The following is a 15,896-nucleotide window of genomic DNA, read 5'->3' on the forward strand; positions in this document are numbered from 1 at the left end:
CTTTATTTACCTCTCATTTACCTACATTTCTTTATATTACAAATTTAGCTGATATGCATGGCGATTCATTATTTCCTTCAAATTCAATCTCAATTTGGTGTACCATCGATGTTACTATAAGCTGGAGTTATTAGGTACCGCATTGACATGCCTACTAATTAGATCCCACTTTAGATTAAATCATCACATACCTCTCTCAAACCCTTAATTAAAACCCACATTCGAGCTTAAACACCCCTCGCAGAATTCAAATCATCCGGCCCAAATGAATCCGGCAGAAGCTGTCCCAACCAAAACCCCTTTAGCATCCATACACCTCCCCTTTCCAAAAAAAAAGTTATAAAAAGTAAGTGTATAGACTCACCTCGCCAATCGTAGTAACCTTATACTTGCCCTCCGCATCATACATATAAATCGGAAAACTCGGTGGCGTGAATTCGCGCATACTAAATCACCCTCAACACACATCCTTCCCTCTTTCACTTTCCCCATCTTTGTTGGAGCGTAGGGTTTACAGGAAGGGGAAAAGGGGCGGTTTTCTTACAACTGCCGACACATCCCGCATGGACTCGCGCCTGGTTTTGTATCTGTCGCTACGGCGAGGGCTTTGAAGGAGCGGTGGCCGTTGAACTAACCCCCAACCATACCATTAACATTCATCACGGCACGGCACGGCACAGCAGAGCACAGCAGAGCACAGCAAGATGGGATGGAGGAAGAAAGAAAGGGGGAAGGGGGGGGGTTACAATAGCCGTCCCGAACGCGACACGCTCAGCGCATACGCCGACCGGGTACGATGCATTCTCGATGTTTGCGCCGGCGATGAATGTGCCAGAAGTGGTGAGGAGGCAGGCGCCGACGTGGAAGTTGGAGTTTGGGCCTATCTAATAATCAGTACATGTATTTTGTGAAAGTAAGGGTAGGGGAAGAAGACAGACAGTAAGCTTTGGATTTGGCGGCGATGGCTTGGCTGGAGAGGGTTTGGAGGTCGGCGTCGGAGAGGGCGTGGGCGGACATGTTGGGCACAGATAGTATGTAATTAGTTGGTGTGGTTTGGAGGGTTTAAGGTGAGGGGTATGTAAAATTAGAGGTTGAGGAGGAGATAAAGGATAGGCGGGGTCGAGGCGGGATTGCTACGGTTCAAGTATGTGGTAGGATAGTATATTGAATCACTCGCTATTTATATAGTCTATATCAACGCCAACACCGCCCATATGTCATGTCACTAGCTCGTCAGTAGTTTAGATTTATCCGATATAATGGTTTAAGCCTTCGTAAATCGAGAATATGAATGCCGAGCTTGGGGCAGACCGCACAACTGTAATGCCGCAGCCGCGATATAACCCCTTCAAGCCCTGTTGCTGCCAGAGCGCTTTTCCAACACCCCAGAAAGACCGCCGTTGAGAGGAAAGTGAGATGTCTTCGGTCTGCATGCGGGATTTGATCGTGTCCGCCGGGTAGAAGATGAAATTATAACTAACCCCAGCAGCGGCTCCGGCTAGCATTTGCTGGTATAGTGGAAGAGGGGTAGATACAGGTGCCTCCTTTGACGTCTTTCTGAACAGCGCTGATACGCCTTCATAACTGCCGAACCAAGCTGCCGACCCTCCTGTTTCTCGTATCAGAGTCCCCATCTGTCCTCGCCAAAGCCCAAAGACTCCATTGTGACGGAACACCGTTGTGATGATGGCCAGTGGGCCAGGTTTACCCCCCGCTGACGGGACTTGCATCTTACATTTCACCAGTTCAATTGGGGTAAGAAGTATAGATGTAAAAGCACCAGACAGAGCGCCGCTGATCAATAGCCCGCTCAGCGGCAGGCGCTCCGAGGACGAGTATACCGTCGACTGCAAGACGTCCTTCGCGACGCGGTAGCTGAAGAACAGACTACTGTTCTCAATAGCCGCGCCGGTCAGAGGAGCGCTGATTCCGCGGTACAAACTTCGAAAACCGCCCGTCTGCAGCGACTGGCGGAAACAGTCCAGCGGCCCGCTATATCGAAGAGGCACACCGTCTGGTTGCGATTGAAGGCGGACTTTGATTGTGTCGAATGGGTACTCGATGCACTTGCCCACTATTCCGGCAATCTATTCTGTCAGCAGAGACTCGCTCAGCAGAGCATACTACTTACCGAGCCATAGGTGATGTCCTTGAGAGCGCCGACGCCAGGGGCCTGAGGGAGGGACGTGATTTCGACGGGCATCTCATCGCTGTAGACAGCCGCCATCCGGCAGAGCGTCTTGGATGCTCTTGCGGTTGTAAAGAATAAGTAGAATTAAGGTCTATCGGCAGAACATTGCATAACATCAACACATTAACACATTAACACCGCGGAGAGCAGACTCGACAGACTCGAGACGGTCGAGGACGAGCAGGAGAGATGATGGTGATGGCGGGGTGGTGGATCGTCTTTATTTATTTGCGGCGAGCGAATTGTCTGGGCCAGCCACCAAGGCTGTATGAGAGATTAAACGGAGTGCACTGCCCGACGGCGCTGCGCTGTATTCGGCGGGGGTAGCATCACATGCGGGCGCCAAATAGACAGACAGAACGAGACATGCAGATGTCTAAACCTGCACGAAGCGACAGGACAGGCGGAAAAGAGGAGAACACGACCAGTCGATAATATTAGTAGCGATCCGCCCGGTGGCGCCTTCCGCTTTTTTTTCTTCACCGCCTGCTTTCATAGGCTGCCCGGCGTTATGTGCCGCCGAGATCCGCTTATCTGATCGCGCTAAGATCAGAGAATTTCCTCATTACTCAATCCATTATTAACAGTTAACTTGTAAGTTATGTTATGGCTTGACCACGCCAGGAGTCACCTATTATAATCTTTCTGCAACAATGTCGACTGCAGCGCCTGCCTCCGTGGGCATGAGGAAAAATGGTATTCCCACTCATCTTCCAGACAATCTCTTCAGACAATCCTAACAAGACGCTGCAGGGAAGAACTGGCACGCCAGTAAAAAAGCCTTCCGACCCACTGCGGGCCTAAAGTCCTATGCGAAACGAATGCAAGAACGAGTCGATTACTCAAATATGAAGGAGCGGGAGAAAGAACTGAGAGACGAGAAACAAGCCGACCGAGAGGTATGTCCGGCTTAGAGTGAATGCTATGGGGAGTTTTTGTCTGACATGATTGTGCAGAAACATATCCAAGCCATCAAAGACAGGAGAGCCGCCAAGGAGGAAAAGGAACGGTATGAGAAGATGGCGGAGAAAATGCATCGCAAGCGTGTGGAGAGGAGAAGGCGCAGGGAAAAGCGGAACAAGTTGCTTAATTCTTGAGAAGTACAGAGATATGAAGTGCTGGGTTCATTCATTGTTTGGAGTTTGGGTTGCTATTTGCTATTTGCTATTTCCTTTCCCTGGAAGGATATATCTTATACCCGTTTTTACGGCCTTTGATTATGTCGCATGCAATAGAACGCATATTCTGCACTCTATGAACTTCCGCTTGTACTCGAATGGAAGTGAATGGAAGTCGAAATAGAAAATACTGCATATTGACACATTTCACAGGATTAATCCAGCATTATCACGGTGTACTGTATATTCTGGCTTTCCTATGGTACACTACACTCTCTACATGTGTGCGTTTACTCAGCATCTCGGCATGTGATCTCAACCCGCCAGCAAACCAGTGCACTCCTTCTCGTGTACTATATAATAGCACAGTTGTAAATAACCTCGTCCCCTCAGTGTTATAATTGAGTATTGAGTATTAGTATTAGAATTAGAATCAGTATTGCTGTAGGATATAAGATCTACGTGGTGAGACACGGCGTCATGGCTAGCATCCATATAGCCAGCCGCAAGCTCCACCTTCACCTCACCACGGCCATCAGCAAGAACCAAGAACCAACCACCACGAACCCCCCCCCCCTTTGCCTTCACCCTCGCTTTCGACCGGCGATGGATGCCTCACAGAAAAACAACGAACCCCAATCATCAAACTCGTCCTCCCGTCTCTCTTCCTCCAAATCCTTCCCCGTCCATTTACATCATCGCAACCGCTCCGATGTCCGTCCCCCAAACGACACCGCTACTCCTGCTACCACGGAACGACAGCACTGGTCGCGCAGACTATTCATCGATACATCAGACCTCGAGTCGGACAAATCTCGAGGTGGCGACAACACAACCAGTAATGGGAAACAGCGGCATTCCAAGCCTCGCGATCACCACCGTATTCCGCGCGCCGTGAATCAGATTGCATCCGCCGGTGGCGCCAGGAATCTGCTGCCTACTAGATCGTTTCACAAGGCCGGTGACAGGGATAGGGAGGCTGCAGATGGCAATCTCTTGAAACCATCGCTTACGCATGATTCTTCGCGGTCTCTGCAGAGCTCCAGGTCGACGAGTGCGCACAATGCGGACGCGGACAGCAGAAAGGGGAGTCTGAGTCTGGCCAGTGATCTGAATAGGAAGCTGGGTTGGACCACGCTGAGAGATATCAAGACAATGGACGATTTGGAGGAGGTGAGGAGGACGAGAGAGAAGGGCGAGGAGTATGTTACTTACCCCAAGCCGGTTCTCGACTAACATGATCAGGTTTCTCCGTGCAAAGCTATCTTCAATGGGCTTGTTGGCAGCCGACATCACTCGACAACTTGACTATACATACTACAACCTCCTCGAGCGAGTGTCAACGCTATATTCTACCATTCGCACCTTTCAAGAACTCATCGACTCGAGCTCGGCTTTACAAGACAATTTCCAGCGCGACAACGCCAACATTGAGTCAGACATTCGCAAACAGCTCGGAGATTTCCAGAACTTCGATCCTCAAATGCGCAGAATCGATGTTTTGGAAGATCGCATGAGCGCAGGCCGTAATAAAATGGAGGCTCTGGGAGACCGGCTTGATGTGGTGCGCAGGGAGATTAAGGCATGGGAACGCCGCGAAAATGAGTGGCAAGCACGCGTCAGTCGGCGGTTGCGCATCTTCTGGGGCGTGATGGGCACGACGATTGTGGTTCTTGTTATTGCGTACGTGGTACAAAAATGGCCCGCTGAAATTACTCAGTCGGCTTCTGAAGACCAACCTCGAAATGCGACACACATTTCACATAGCCCCGACCACTTTCACATGCCTATCTTTCCTGGGCCTGAATCCTCATCTTCCACAACGCCATTGCCGGCAGGGGAAAGTTCTGAAAGCATTACAAGCAAATATCAATCCACGAGCAATGACCCATTAAGACTATTCGATGAGCTATAACGACATTTCATTTTATACCCATTATAATACCGCTGCATGCAATTTCTCTCACCATCGTCTCGTCTCTTATCACATGTATTATACCACACCATCAGCCATTGTATCGATATTTTATGATCGTATCAAGTAGCAGCCTTCTTCTTCTTATCCTCAATCATCTCAATATTATCCTCCGGCACCTCCTTTCCATGCACGTCGACCAGCCAATCAAACAAATCATCACTGACATCGCCCTGCACCGTAATCTCCTCCGTGCCGGCCGCCGACTTGGTCACGGACGAGCCCGTCGCGAATTTCTTGCCTAGTTCCTTCGCCACCTTCTTCAGATCCAGCCCATGTGCCTCGAGCCCTGCCAACACCGTCACGAATTTCCGTTTGTTTCGCTCTACACGCTTGATCTGCACTTTTGCGGCTGCTTTGCGTTCGGCGTCGCGTGTCTCGGCCAGCGCTGCTTTGGCTTCTTTCTTTGCGGCGTCTTTGGCCGCGCGCTCGCGCGCGCTGACGGAGAGCGTGGAGAGATTGGCGTTTAGTGCTTCTGTAAACCAATATCAACATCACTATCAATCTTATATTTTACGTCGGTTTTTGGGTACGTACCCTCAGAGTATAGCCGCTCGTGTAAATCCGGATGACTCTTTTCCAGCCATTCTTCGCATTTCTTCGACGTCCCGCCGAATTCGCAGTACTATCACATTATCAACCATCTCTCCTAACAATATCGCTAGATAGTGAGGGGTATCTGTACCTCGGGCGGTAATGTGCATACTGTTAAGAGTCAACAGTGTAATTTCGAATGAGGGGTAAGTCCACAGCGAAATAAAAGAGAAAAGGGAAGAGAAATGCTTACCGCCGCAGTATGTGATATGTCGAGCTCGCGGCTCTAATGGGGCTTCTACATCAGCCATGCCGCGGGTTGATGTTGGTAGTGTTCAGTGTTGTCAGGACGAGCACGAGCTCTGTGTGGTTGATCGACAAGATTGAGGGCGCTCATATTGCGGGGTTCTTCCGCGCCGCAAGGACGGGCCAATCAGCGAGCTCGAGGAGTATAAATCCGAAATGATTACATGTGATGTGATGTGATGTGATGTTATGTTTTATGTTTGTTTTTACTTTTAATGCGTGGTTTTAATGTCTGTCATCCGACTGCTTATTCCAGATCATCACAATCGGGGCTCTCAATTCCGTGCATTTTCGTGAGGATGGCCGTTGGTGGCGAATCAATAGAAATAATGCTGATCAGCATATGCTTACTGTAGGAGACTGTAGGATGATAGTCGGGACGCACGCAGGCAGTTGATCTAAGATTGACAGTCCACCCCGAGTAATTCCGATGCTAAGATAGAACTCGAGGTGACTGTCCACTATCTACTTTCAGTGTCCGGCCTGCCAAGATAATAATAGTAGTAATAATAATTATGCTAGTTAATTAGTATGGTTGAGTTATCTGGCCTATGTACTCGTTATCGCAATGGATAGGTAATGAGAATGCTATCAGGACGCTATCAATTAGTCATGCTTTCGGTGGCAGGGCTGACGGATCCATCATATAGCTATACGAATACTCTCGGCTCGTAGGCGTAGGTTTATTTCTCCTCGTTGACCCATCGGTGGCTTATAGGCTTATAACGCCTGATAAGCCTTGGAGAAGGCCAGCAATTGGTGTCACCAATTGTGAAATAAGCTTTGCTATGAGCTGTCGTCATGAAAAACGCCACGGGGAATTGTAAACCAGATTGTGTGTCGGATTCTATTGTTAGTGTTATGTGGGTCGGTGTGGTATTCACTAACGGACGCAGAGTGCAAGGATGTTCGACTTTCAAGCCCTGTCGATACGCTATAGGCATATCCAGAGGGGCAATTGGGAGGAGGTGACATGCATAGACGACCGTGGACATGTACATGTACATGGAATCGCTGTCATGTCATGTCAAACTTGCATGGCTAGTGAAATGATGCAGCATCTGTGCGAAATTAGCATCATGTAGTAGTATACGGCTAGCAATGCGGAGACATCTAGACATATAGCCAGGCTGGACAGGATTAGTCGCGAATTAGATATTGCAGCTACTTTCAAACGTTCACTCGCACTCAGTACCAAGGCGAACGACTACCGCGTGTCAAGCAGTCACCCTGGCTTGTGAGTTGGGCGATAGCAAGCGGGGAGAAAGAGGGATGACAGCGTTGTGTAATCGAAGATGTAATAATAGCATTGGCGCACCATGTTCTCCCCGGATGAGGGATTCGCGATGGCAGCGATAGATGAGGTGCAAATGCAAGCGATGTTATTAATATTAAAATCGGGCAGGAGGCACCGTTGGCCCCACTGTTCACGTGGACTGTGCGCTACAGGGTGCTTTAGCTACACGATGATCCCTACTAGTATTATCTTCTTCCTATTCCATCCTCCGTACTTATTATAGTTGCGCCTATATTTGCTACTAAATTTGCTCCTATATCTGCTCGAGGCCTGAGCATTCAGTTAAGGCAACGCAGACGCTTGGGCCGCGCGAGAGAATAATAATTCTCCTGCTGTTATTCCTTTATTCGCTCCAATCGACAGTTCTCCATGTCCATACAAGGGTATCGCTAACAAATCAACTGGATCATATTTACAATTAATATCAAGACTAATACTTGATATATAGTAGATATACTGGATAGTGATGATCTTCGCCGGAGCGCTACCCGTCCAGACCATCTTCTAGTGCCCACTCAGATGCAGATCGCCCGCTCACCGGGTCCCTACCTCGCTTATCGCCATAGCGCAATGATGAAGCAAGTACTATATTAATTTACAAGGCGTGTGCATTAGTCTCAGACACAGACACGCAGCCTCAAGGATTCACCACAAGGGTCTACGGTCTATAGTCTAGGGCCTGGGCTAACAACAGCTGTTGCACACTTCCGACTTGCGCGTAGTCTGCACGTTGCCGCAGTACGAGGTCGATTCACGTACGGATCCGGCGATTCCGACGACAAAGCATTGTCTAGTGTCTACACATACTCCATACTACATAGCACCATTCCAGTGAGCAGAAAGCCAATCAGCTGGCGCCGCCGACTCATGGACGCGTTCCTTGTGGCTTCTTGGGCGATAAACTCTATCAACAAGGCTCGTATCATTCGTGTTTAACTTCCGGTGTAGAATGGTCCGGGAGCCTGGACGTTGGTCAGTGGCCTGGGGCTTGTGGAGCCCCGGATTCGCTGAATCAATGAATGCTACATACCGGGCATTTGATTTGTGTATTCTACCATTCCTATCAGTGTCAAAGTCTGGTAGTAATACTGGACAGCGTTCCGAATGGGTACCTTCACAAACCCCGCCAGACCAGACCCAAACCCAGACCAAATATGTTTACTTCCACCATTAAAATTCTGAGAGTGACCATCATAGGATAATCGAATAGTAGGGTCATAGAGTAGTAGATTCTCGACTCCGCACTAATCTAGAAAGCGAACAATCGCTAGACTAACAGCACTGCAGCAGTGCCAACTTTCCCACTTCCAACGGTCTGGCCGGGGCGAAACGGCTGCAGCCACACGCCGCTAGCTCTCTCTAGCCAGATTCTGCGGTTACAGTCAGTTTGCTGTCCTGCTGTCCTATTGCACCATTGACGGTACTTACTGTGCTTTGTACCTGTACACCACCGAGCCTGGCCCTCGCAATGACAGGAAAGCGAAAAACGAAAAGTGAAAAGAGAAAAGAGTAAAGAAAGAGTGCACTGACCCGGCGATCACCGTGCACTCTTCGCTGCCCATTATTGGCACCCGCTAAGCCGCACCCAGCCTAGGCGCGACTTATCTGCGCCAATCACCGCCAACTATTTCTGTCTGATCCTTCTTCTCCCTTTGCCTCCACCCCAATCAGTCGATTCGTTTTTCGCAATCAGTTCGACTGTTACTGTAAGAAAATACCTAGCTCAGAGGTCGGCCTGCTTCCCGCCGCCAGTGGCAAAGCAATCGATCGTGCTGCACGCTCTCCTGCAGCCGTGTCTTACGCTCCGGGTTTTTTTCTACATCAGTCTCTTGTCTGGCAATATATCTTCGTGTGTGTCGGCTGCTTCCGAATCCATATATAATTATATGTGTGTCTATTTCTGCTCACAGTATCGATCTTTCTTCCATTGATTAGCGCCATTCATATTGAGCTCTTTTATCACGCCTCGCCTCGCCTCTCCTCCCAGTCTCTGCTCCTGTTCCTAATCCTGCTCATCCGCATATAGGAAGCTGAACCAGCATTAATGAGGAAGCCAATGCCGTGACTTGATCATTCTTAGGCTGTATTTGCAGCCTTCCTGCAACTCTGGCAATGACCGCCTTGCTTCCGTCTGAAGCGGACGACCCGCTGCGCTCACCCAAGATCCAGACCTATTTCCTCGAGAACGAAGGAGGCTTCTTCAAAGAACCTATGCCCGGCTACTATGAAGCTGAATACCCTAGTTCGCCGCCTTCCACAAGCTCTAGCTTTTCCTCCTCCCCTGTCTTCCGTGCTTCCTCGACTCCTCCGATCTATACACCAACTTTGAGCAGTCTATCATTGAATGGGACCTCCGATAAGGAGGAAGATGACCTTGCATTGCCAGCATTCGATGCCGACGCCGACTCTACTCCGCAGTCAAACCCTGAGCCTGTCATCTCCGGTAATGCGAACTCTGATGCAGTAGATCCACTGCAATCCCACCCTAAGTACCCAGGCGCGTCGCTGTACAAAACCTCCAGTGACGACTCGTCCATAGAAGAAGAGCCTGACCGACACGTGGATTATCTCTCCCACGAGTGGCGAGAGGAGGATATCTGGGCGTCATGGCGCTATGTGGTGTCCCGGAAGGATCGATATAGCAATGGTGTCAGATTGGAGAATGCATCGTGGCGCACGTGGGCCAAGTCGAAATATGAGCTGCAAACCGTGTTGCCTGAATCTCTGAATTGGTTGAAGGATTGCGATGTCACATGGCTCTATGGTCCTTTGCAGACTGAAAGTAAGCTGCACCCAGCGTCCAACAAGTCGCCGCCACCGAGTCGACTGTCATCAACGAATTCTTTCGTAGACCGAAAGTCTATTTTGAAGAAAAAGACCGCATCAGAGGCTATTCTCCAACGGTCACTATCCCAACACACGCTCTTGAAACATGCCGGAGCTATTCTGCAAGCACAAAAAGCTGAATCCAATAACCGCGGAAGACCTGCCTTTGCACGAGCCACCTCAGATGTCGGAGTCTCGTTGAGTCGGAGGTTAAGTTACAGCCTTGACTCGAGCCATGTTACACCCACAAATTCAACATCGTCCGGCCTTATTTCACCTAGTGAAAAAAGACACATCCATTTTAACAACGAAGTCGAGCAGTGTATTGCTGTCGAGGCAAAGGACGACGAAGAACATGCAGTCGACCCGTCGAGATTCTTCCTCGGAGAAGAAGATGATGATGAGGACACAGAATCCGATGACGGCGTTGTGATGATGAAGCAAGTCAGTCCACGACTCTTAAGCAGCTCCCAGGGCACGCCTAGGAATAGCTTCAGCAGCGAAAGCAAGACCATTGCACCCCTCCCTTCCACCACTCTAAAATATAGAAGCGACACCCCCGAACCACCATGGTTTCAACGCAACCAGGGTAAATCTGTTAGCAACGAGAGAGATCTATCCCCATCGCCGTCAATAGAGACCTTGCGGCCATCACGCCCTGACTCTAATTTCCTGCTTGATGATGATAGATATTATCAAACGAGTCACTCAGACTATGACTTTCCACCTGATCGTCCATGGTTTGTAGATCCCAAGGACACAGACGAGCTGGATCGCGGCGGTGATTTACACCTGACCCCCTCCGGCATGTTCATGCCTTACGAGGAAGGCGAGGCCCCTTCTACCGGCGTCTTGGGCCGAATCGTTGACACCGTCAACACCGCCCGAGACATTGCCCACGTCATATGGAACGTTGGCTGGCGGCGGTGAAACTTCATCAGTTTCTCGTCCCTCTCCTGAGTGAGCACTCATACATTGACATCCGATTCTTTGTATATTTCACTACAGACCCGTTTCTGGCCATTTTAGCGCTGCTTTTTATGAATGATGATACTCAAAACATGTGCGGGTTATTAGGTTATTAGGTTATTGGCGTTGGGATTGTGGGTATTGGGAACGGCGGCTTTTGTCTTTCTGTTGTTTGCAAGATATGCGTCATGATACGGCGAGTCTCTTGAATGCAGTGTCCGAATGGGGAGGTAGATCGGCGCGCAGGCTTGAGAAATCGCCCTTTTATTGTTCAGTGTACATACATATAATCTGGAACAGACGAACGTAAGGTGTTCGACTTTAATTCACTACATTATTTCATATTTTATGCGTATATGTATATATATATATAATATTGTAATATTGTAAATGAATAATAAGTACTGCGCGGAGTTGATAGTGGATCCGGCGCGGAATTATCAGCCCTGCCCCTGACCACTGACAGCCACCTTCCACATCAACACCCATCGAGGCACCACGACCATCAATTCAACGCTGAGGAAGTCGGGTTATGACCGGCATGACCGCACTCTACTTGACTTGACCTCACTCACGTCCGCACCCTATTCAGACTGCACAATCCAGCTTGGCACAATTATATGTGATCAATCTGTGCGCTGTTGATCAATCACCATGGAAGGCCTCAATCCATCCGACCTGGTTGAACGCCTGGGCAGCGATGAGGACTCCGTGCGCAAGATGGCCGCTTTCAAGCTACAGGGCAGTATCGGCGACCCTTCGTTCGCAGACATGTTTATTGCGGAGGGCGGATTGAGCAAGCTGCGCTATCTGACACTGGTCACCACTGGAAACACTCTGGCGTATAGTTTAACGAGTTTCGCGCGCTTGCTAGAGGTCGATAAGGGGTGGGATTATGTGGACGAGGAGCTTGTGGAAAGGGTAAGAATATGAATTAAGTTTTATACTTTTCGTACTGATGAAAAGTTGTGCAGATCGTCTATCTCATCGTTACGCACCCTCTGGTCAATATTCTTCGTGGAGCCATGTCAATGCTTGTCTCGATCGTCTCGCACCCGCATAACCCTAGTCGAGCGTCCCAGGCCGGTTTGTACGGATTTCGAGCGCTGAAACCCGCGATTTCAAAGTATCCGCAGTTCTTAGAGATGCTCGTCAGCAGGCTCTCATCGGCCGATCATGCGCTGTGCGCGAATGCATTGCAGTTGATCAACTCATTAATGCGAGACTCAATCGCCAACGACGAAGAATCCGAATGGCCAAAGTTTATCAAACGTTTGCAAGACCTAGGTGTTATCCGCGCCGTCTACATTCTGATGCAAGGAAGCGCACTTCAGGACCACGCTCACCCGCTGATCGAGTTTCAATCGCTTACCAAGCTTCTGCTGCGGAAATGGAAGAATGTGGCTGTGGACTTGGAGAAACCGGATCACAGGAGAGCGCTCAAGGGTATTCATATCGCCAGTAATCCCGAGAAGGCTCGGGACACTAGCTCTGCAAATGGTGACGAGCTGAGGAAATCTCGCAAGCATAACCCGGAGAAGTGGCGACGGCTGGGATTTTATTCTGAAAGTCCCGCGGGGGAATTCTATGAAATGGGCTTCTTGGGTATGATGGATTTGACAGACTACGTCAGGAAACATCAGGATGAGTTTCAGAAGATGCTGTTAGAACAATCGGCAAAGCCTATTGAGCAACGATGCCCCATTGCGCGTGCCTCACTCGCGATCACGGCCGTTTTGTATGAGCATTTTGAAGTCGAACGATCAGCTACAGATGACGCCAAAAACTATCTCGTGCTTGAAGCGCGTTCCAACTTTGACAAGGTCTTTAAACCTCTGCTTCTGCACTGGTCGCGTATCCATGTCGCTGCTCTGCATGCGTTCTTCCGTCTCTGGAAGGCTACAGAAGCGGAAATTGTGGATTTCGACAAGATCGTTGAATTAGTGCGCATCCTCGTGGAATCAGTCGTTGGCGCGGCACTGCGTACAAAGGATGTCCAGGATGTCGAAGAAGAGCTGGCGGCTTTCGAATACCAGCGTCTTCGCGAGCTGCAGATGGAGCTGTTGGAGCTGACGTACGAAGATGCTTGGGGCCAGCACTTGCGTCAAGTCCGTGACGAACTCCAACATGAAGCATTGCAGTTTGTCAAGGAGCAGAGGATAAGATGTCTTTTACAAGGAGCATGGTTTCCCAACGAGACAGGTTCATCCAAGACCGACGTGTCGAATGCGGCCAAGACGGACTCGAAGCGGACTCTAGCCTTCAAGTATGTCCAGCTCTCACATAACCGCAGATACCTCCACTTTGGCGATTTCGATACTGCAGACGATACTGTTCCGTCATTGGACACTCTTCCCAGTAAAAGTATCTTCCCTCCCTAACCCACCATAATTATCGAAAGATACTAATTCTAAATCAGTCGACCTCTCTATCGTCTCGTCAGTCGTATCCAACGTCTCCGCCTCCTCTGACGACTCCTCAGGCTCCACGATCAAAACCCTCCCTCACCAACCTTCCTCCTCCACGAAAATCACAATTCACGGCTACGCGCCCGCCTCACCACCGACATCCGGCAACACAGCCGCAGCCAAACCCCCTGGGCACACTCGCAGCGGAAGCAAGACGCAGAAGGAAATCCCGCTGCTGACGCTTCGTCCACAGACGCACAGCATCGCATCCGAATGGCTAGATGGGCTGCTGATGCTGCTAAATCAACAGCCTATTACTTCGGAGACCAGTAAGCTGGTAAATCTTATTAGTAACTATGGCCTGAAAATCCGTCTGCTGAATGTGCGTTTTGATGATGCTGCATTTGCCGGTGAGCCCCCTACTATTCCGAGTAGGGAGGGGCTTGATGAAGATTATTATTATGATTTGTTTGGCGGTGCTTAGGAATTGGGGGGGTTATTTTTGTATACATGTGCCGGTTGTTGTCGTAATGGAGGATTTATACCCTTGTATTAAATTAGTCATGTGAATATGTCGTGGATATTGAACTATCATTACTTAGTATGTTTTTCGGTTTAATATATACTTGAACAATTTAAACGTCAAACCCATATTTCATAGTTGATCCCTCACCCTTTTGTGCTTTATCTATTTCATAGCTGTAGCATCACAACCAGTATTCAGCTAGTTTTCATCTGACAACTTAGACTATGGTGTCTTTATAAGAGATGGTAAAAAAGGGAAGAAATCCATTGAGTCCAGTAAGAATCTCCATGGGAAGCGGCAAGACATAGAGTCTGCCAAGACAGACTAGCCTAATTGGGCTGCCCGCAGTGCACTACACATGCGGTGAGCAATCTCGGGGGGGGGAAAAAAGGCCTTTTTGCCAGAATTACTTCTCTTCCACGTCCCAAATACCACGACGTATATCACTAAAAGCTACATAAATAAAAAATATATAAAAATCTAAAAATAGCCCGATGCGGGGATTGAACCCGCAACTTTCAGATATCCTTCGGAGATGGTAAGAGTCTGACATTCTACCGATTGAAATAACCGGGCATGCTTGGTTGGGGAAGGTACCATAAACTCGATATAAGTACATAAATACAATTCAATTAATGAAACGCCAGCCTCCTTCATCTGACACTATACTATGCTAGCTGGCGTCCTAGGTAGTATAGAATTGGAAGGTATATCTATCGTAGCCATATAAGCCCGAGCTACTATAAGGATACCCTACGAAGGCAGACATACTGTCACGACCTTGTAAACTGGAGTATTTGCTCCCTAATCCGCTGCGCCAAAAGCCCGGAATATTGAGAATAGTGAATCCTCGACACTATTCGCTGATACAACTAGTCAGTACTAAGGGCTGCCGGAATCGTCACAGGGACTAGCAAAAAGAACCCTAATATAACAGAAAGGTACTAGCTAATATAACAAACAAACGTTTCGAGGAGTTATAAAGCCCTAAAATAGATTAAGATTCTAAAAAACAACTTTCCCTGGAAATTTAGAAAGGAAAGCTTATGAGTTCGGTTATAAAATTTAGAAAAGTAATAATAGCTCAAGATATGAGGCCGGACATCCCTCTTAAAAGAGCGCCTGGTTCAGATAATCCGTCGAGTAACAGTGGGAGTAGCGAGCATGGGTGTAAATACTGTGTTGTGATGCGTCAAAGAGCAAGGCACATCCTCCCCTCTTGGTTAAATACAATAGATTTATCGGAAGAGAAGAAAAAACCGTCTGGTGGAGACCGAAATCACTTTTCTGTGGGCCCCACTGTTGTCTGCATTGACCTTTTATAGCGATTTAGTGTTCCCTGTTTTCAACCAAGTACGCCCGGTTATTTCAATCGGTAGAATGTCAGACTCTTACCATCTCCGAAGGATATCTGAAAGTTGCGGGTTCAATCCCCGCATCGGGCTATTTTTAGATTTTTATATATTTTTTATAATATTTGTAGAAAATACGTCCAGGAATCAATGTAGTTAGGGAGGATTAGGTCGCTGGCTGCGCCCGTGGGCTCCGGCGCCGTGGCGGAATTGGGTCACGTGACCAATAGGCGCTGTCGGACTTTTTACGCGTTAGAACAAATTGAGTTTAGTGCCAAAATTCGATTGGATTCAGATACAAGCCTGAGTTGCAAAGAACTCAACTATCTAGACGTATTTATATGCAAATTTACACTAATATTTGTCAGCAGGGGTAATGTGTCAGTAACAGATT

The 15,896-nt window shown here is 48.6% G+C and overlaps 7 protein-coding genes and 2 non-coding genes across 9 annotated transcripts; 5 read left to right on the plus strand and 4 right to left on the minus strand.

Annotated features, from left to right (window-relative positions):
- Nucleotides 1–227: 227 nt before the first annotated feature.
- BGW36DRAFT_402199 (cytidine deaminase) lies at nucleotides 228–1,017 on the minus strand (the record flags this gene model as incomplete). Its single annotated transcript, XM_046218839.1, has 5 exons — nucleotides 228–281; nucleotides 365–446; nucleotides 545–630; nucleotides 747–880; nucleotides 939–1,017. 5 exons carry the CDS (start codon nucleotides 1,015–1,017, stop codon nucleotides 228–230), a joined length of 435 nt encoding a protein of 144 aa, XP_046065626.1.
- Nucleotides 1,018–1,141: 124 nt separating this feature from the next.
- BGW36DRAFT_466739 (putative mitochondrial ornithine carrier protein AmcA/Ort1) lies at nucleotides 1,142–2,611 on the minus strand. Its single transcript, XM_046222358.1, has 2 exons — nucleotides 2,132–2,611; nucleotides 1,142–2,087 (listed from the first exon to the last, which is right to left on the minus strand). Exons 1-2 carry the CDS (start codon nucleotides 2,225–2,227, stop codon nucleotides 1,248–1,250), a joined length of 936 nt encoding a protein of 311 aa, XP_046065627.1. The 5' UTR covers nucleotides 2,228–2,611; the 3' UTR covers nucleotides 1,142–1,247.
- A 69-nt stretch (nucleotides 2,612–2,680) lies between these two features.
- Nucleotides 2,681–3,696, plus strand: BGW36DRAFT_391984 (rRNA processing protein CgrA). The gene is made up of 3 exons (XM_046217640.1): nucleotides 2,681–2,887; nucleotides 2,945–3,090; nucleotides 3,148–3,696. Exons 1-3 carry the CDS (start codon nucleotides 2,845–2,847, stop codon nucleotides 3,286–3,288), a joined length of 330 nt encoding a protein of 109 aa, XP_046065628.1. The 5' UTR covers nucleotides 2,681–2,844; the 3' UTR covers nucleotides 3,289–3,696.
- A 264-nt stretch (nucleotides 3,697–3,960) lies between these two features.
- Nucleotides 3,961–5,026, plus strand: BGW36DRAFT_275902 (uncharacterized protein; the record flags this gene model as incomplete). Its single annotated transcript, XM_046210188.1, has 2 exons — nucleotides 3,961–4,511; nucleotides 4,555–5,026. Coding segments are annotated over 2 exons (1,023 nt in total), but the record flags the coding sequence as incomplete, so codon positions are not given.
- Nucleotides 5,027–5,346: 320 nt separating this feature from the next.
- On the minus strand, nucleotides 5,347–6,567 carry BGW36DRAFT_442490 (putative RNA binding protein Tma22; the record flags this gene model as incomplete). Its single annotated transcript, XM_046221581.1, has 4 exons — nucleotides 6,072–6,567; nucleotides 5,970–5,989; nucleotides 5,822–5,909; nucleotides 5,347–5,759 (listed from the first exon to the last, which is right to left on the minus strand). Exons 1-4 carry the CDS (start codon nucleotides 6,127–6,129, stop codon nucleotides 5,347–5,349), a joined length of 579 nt encoding a protein of 192 aa, XP_046065630.1. The 5' UTR covers nucleotides 6,130–6,567.
- A 2,966-nt stretch (nucleotides 6,568–9,533) lies between these two features.
- BGW36DRAFT_402204 (uncharacterized protein) lies at nucleotides 9,534–11,177 on the plus strand (the record flags this gene model as incomplete). The annotated part of the gene is made up of 1 exon (XM_046218840.1): nucleotides 9,534–11,177. One exon carries the CDS (start codon nucleotides 9,534–9,536, stop codon nucleotides 11,175–11,177), a length of 1,644 nt encoding a protein of 547 aa, XP_046065631.1.
- Nucleotides 11,178–11,688: 511 nt separating this feature from the next.
- BGW36DRAFT_391997 (ELMO/CED-12 family protein) lies at nucleotides 11,689–14,272 on the plus strand. The gene is made up of 3 exons (XM_046217641.1): nucleotides 11,689–12,137; nucleotides 12,191–13,580; nucleotides 13,636–14,272. The coding sequence occupies exons 1-3, from the start codon at nucleotides 11,871–11,873 to the stop codon at nucleotides 14,106–14,108; spliced, it is 2,130 nt and encodes a 709-aa protein (XP_046065632.1). The 5' UTR covers nucleotides 11,689–11,870; the 3' UTR covers nucleotides 14,109–14,272.
- Nucleotides 14,273–14,638: 366 nt separating this feature from the next.
- Nucleotides 14,639–14,726, minus strand: BGW36DRAFT_t81. The gene has a single exon. It is a non-coding gene; the product is annotated as a tRNA-Lys (tRNA).
- Nucleotides 14,727–15,507: 781 nt separating this feature from the next.
- Nucleotides 15,508–15,595, plus strand: BGW36DRAFT_t80. The gene has a single exon. It is a non-coding gene; the product is annotated as a tRNA-Lys (tRNA).
- The last annotated feature ends 301 nt before the right edge of the window (nucleotides 15,596–15,896 follow it).

This window comes from Talaromyces proteolyticus (genome assembly GCF_021365285.1).
Source record: "Talaromyces proteolyticus strain PMI_201 chromosome Unknown BGW36scaffold_16, whole genome shotgun sequence".
NCBI classification, from domain to species: Eukaryota; Fungi; Ascomycota; class Eurotiomycetes; order Eurotiales; family Trichocomaceae; genus Talaromyces; species Talaromyces proteolyticus.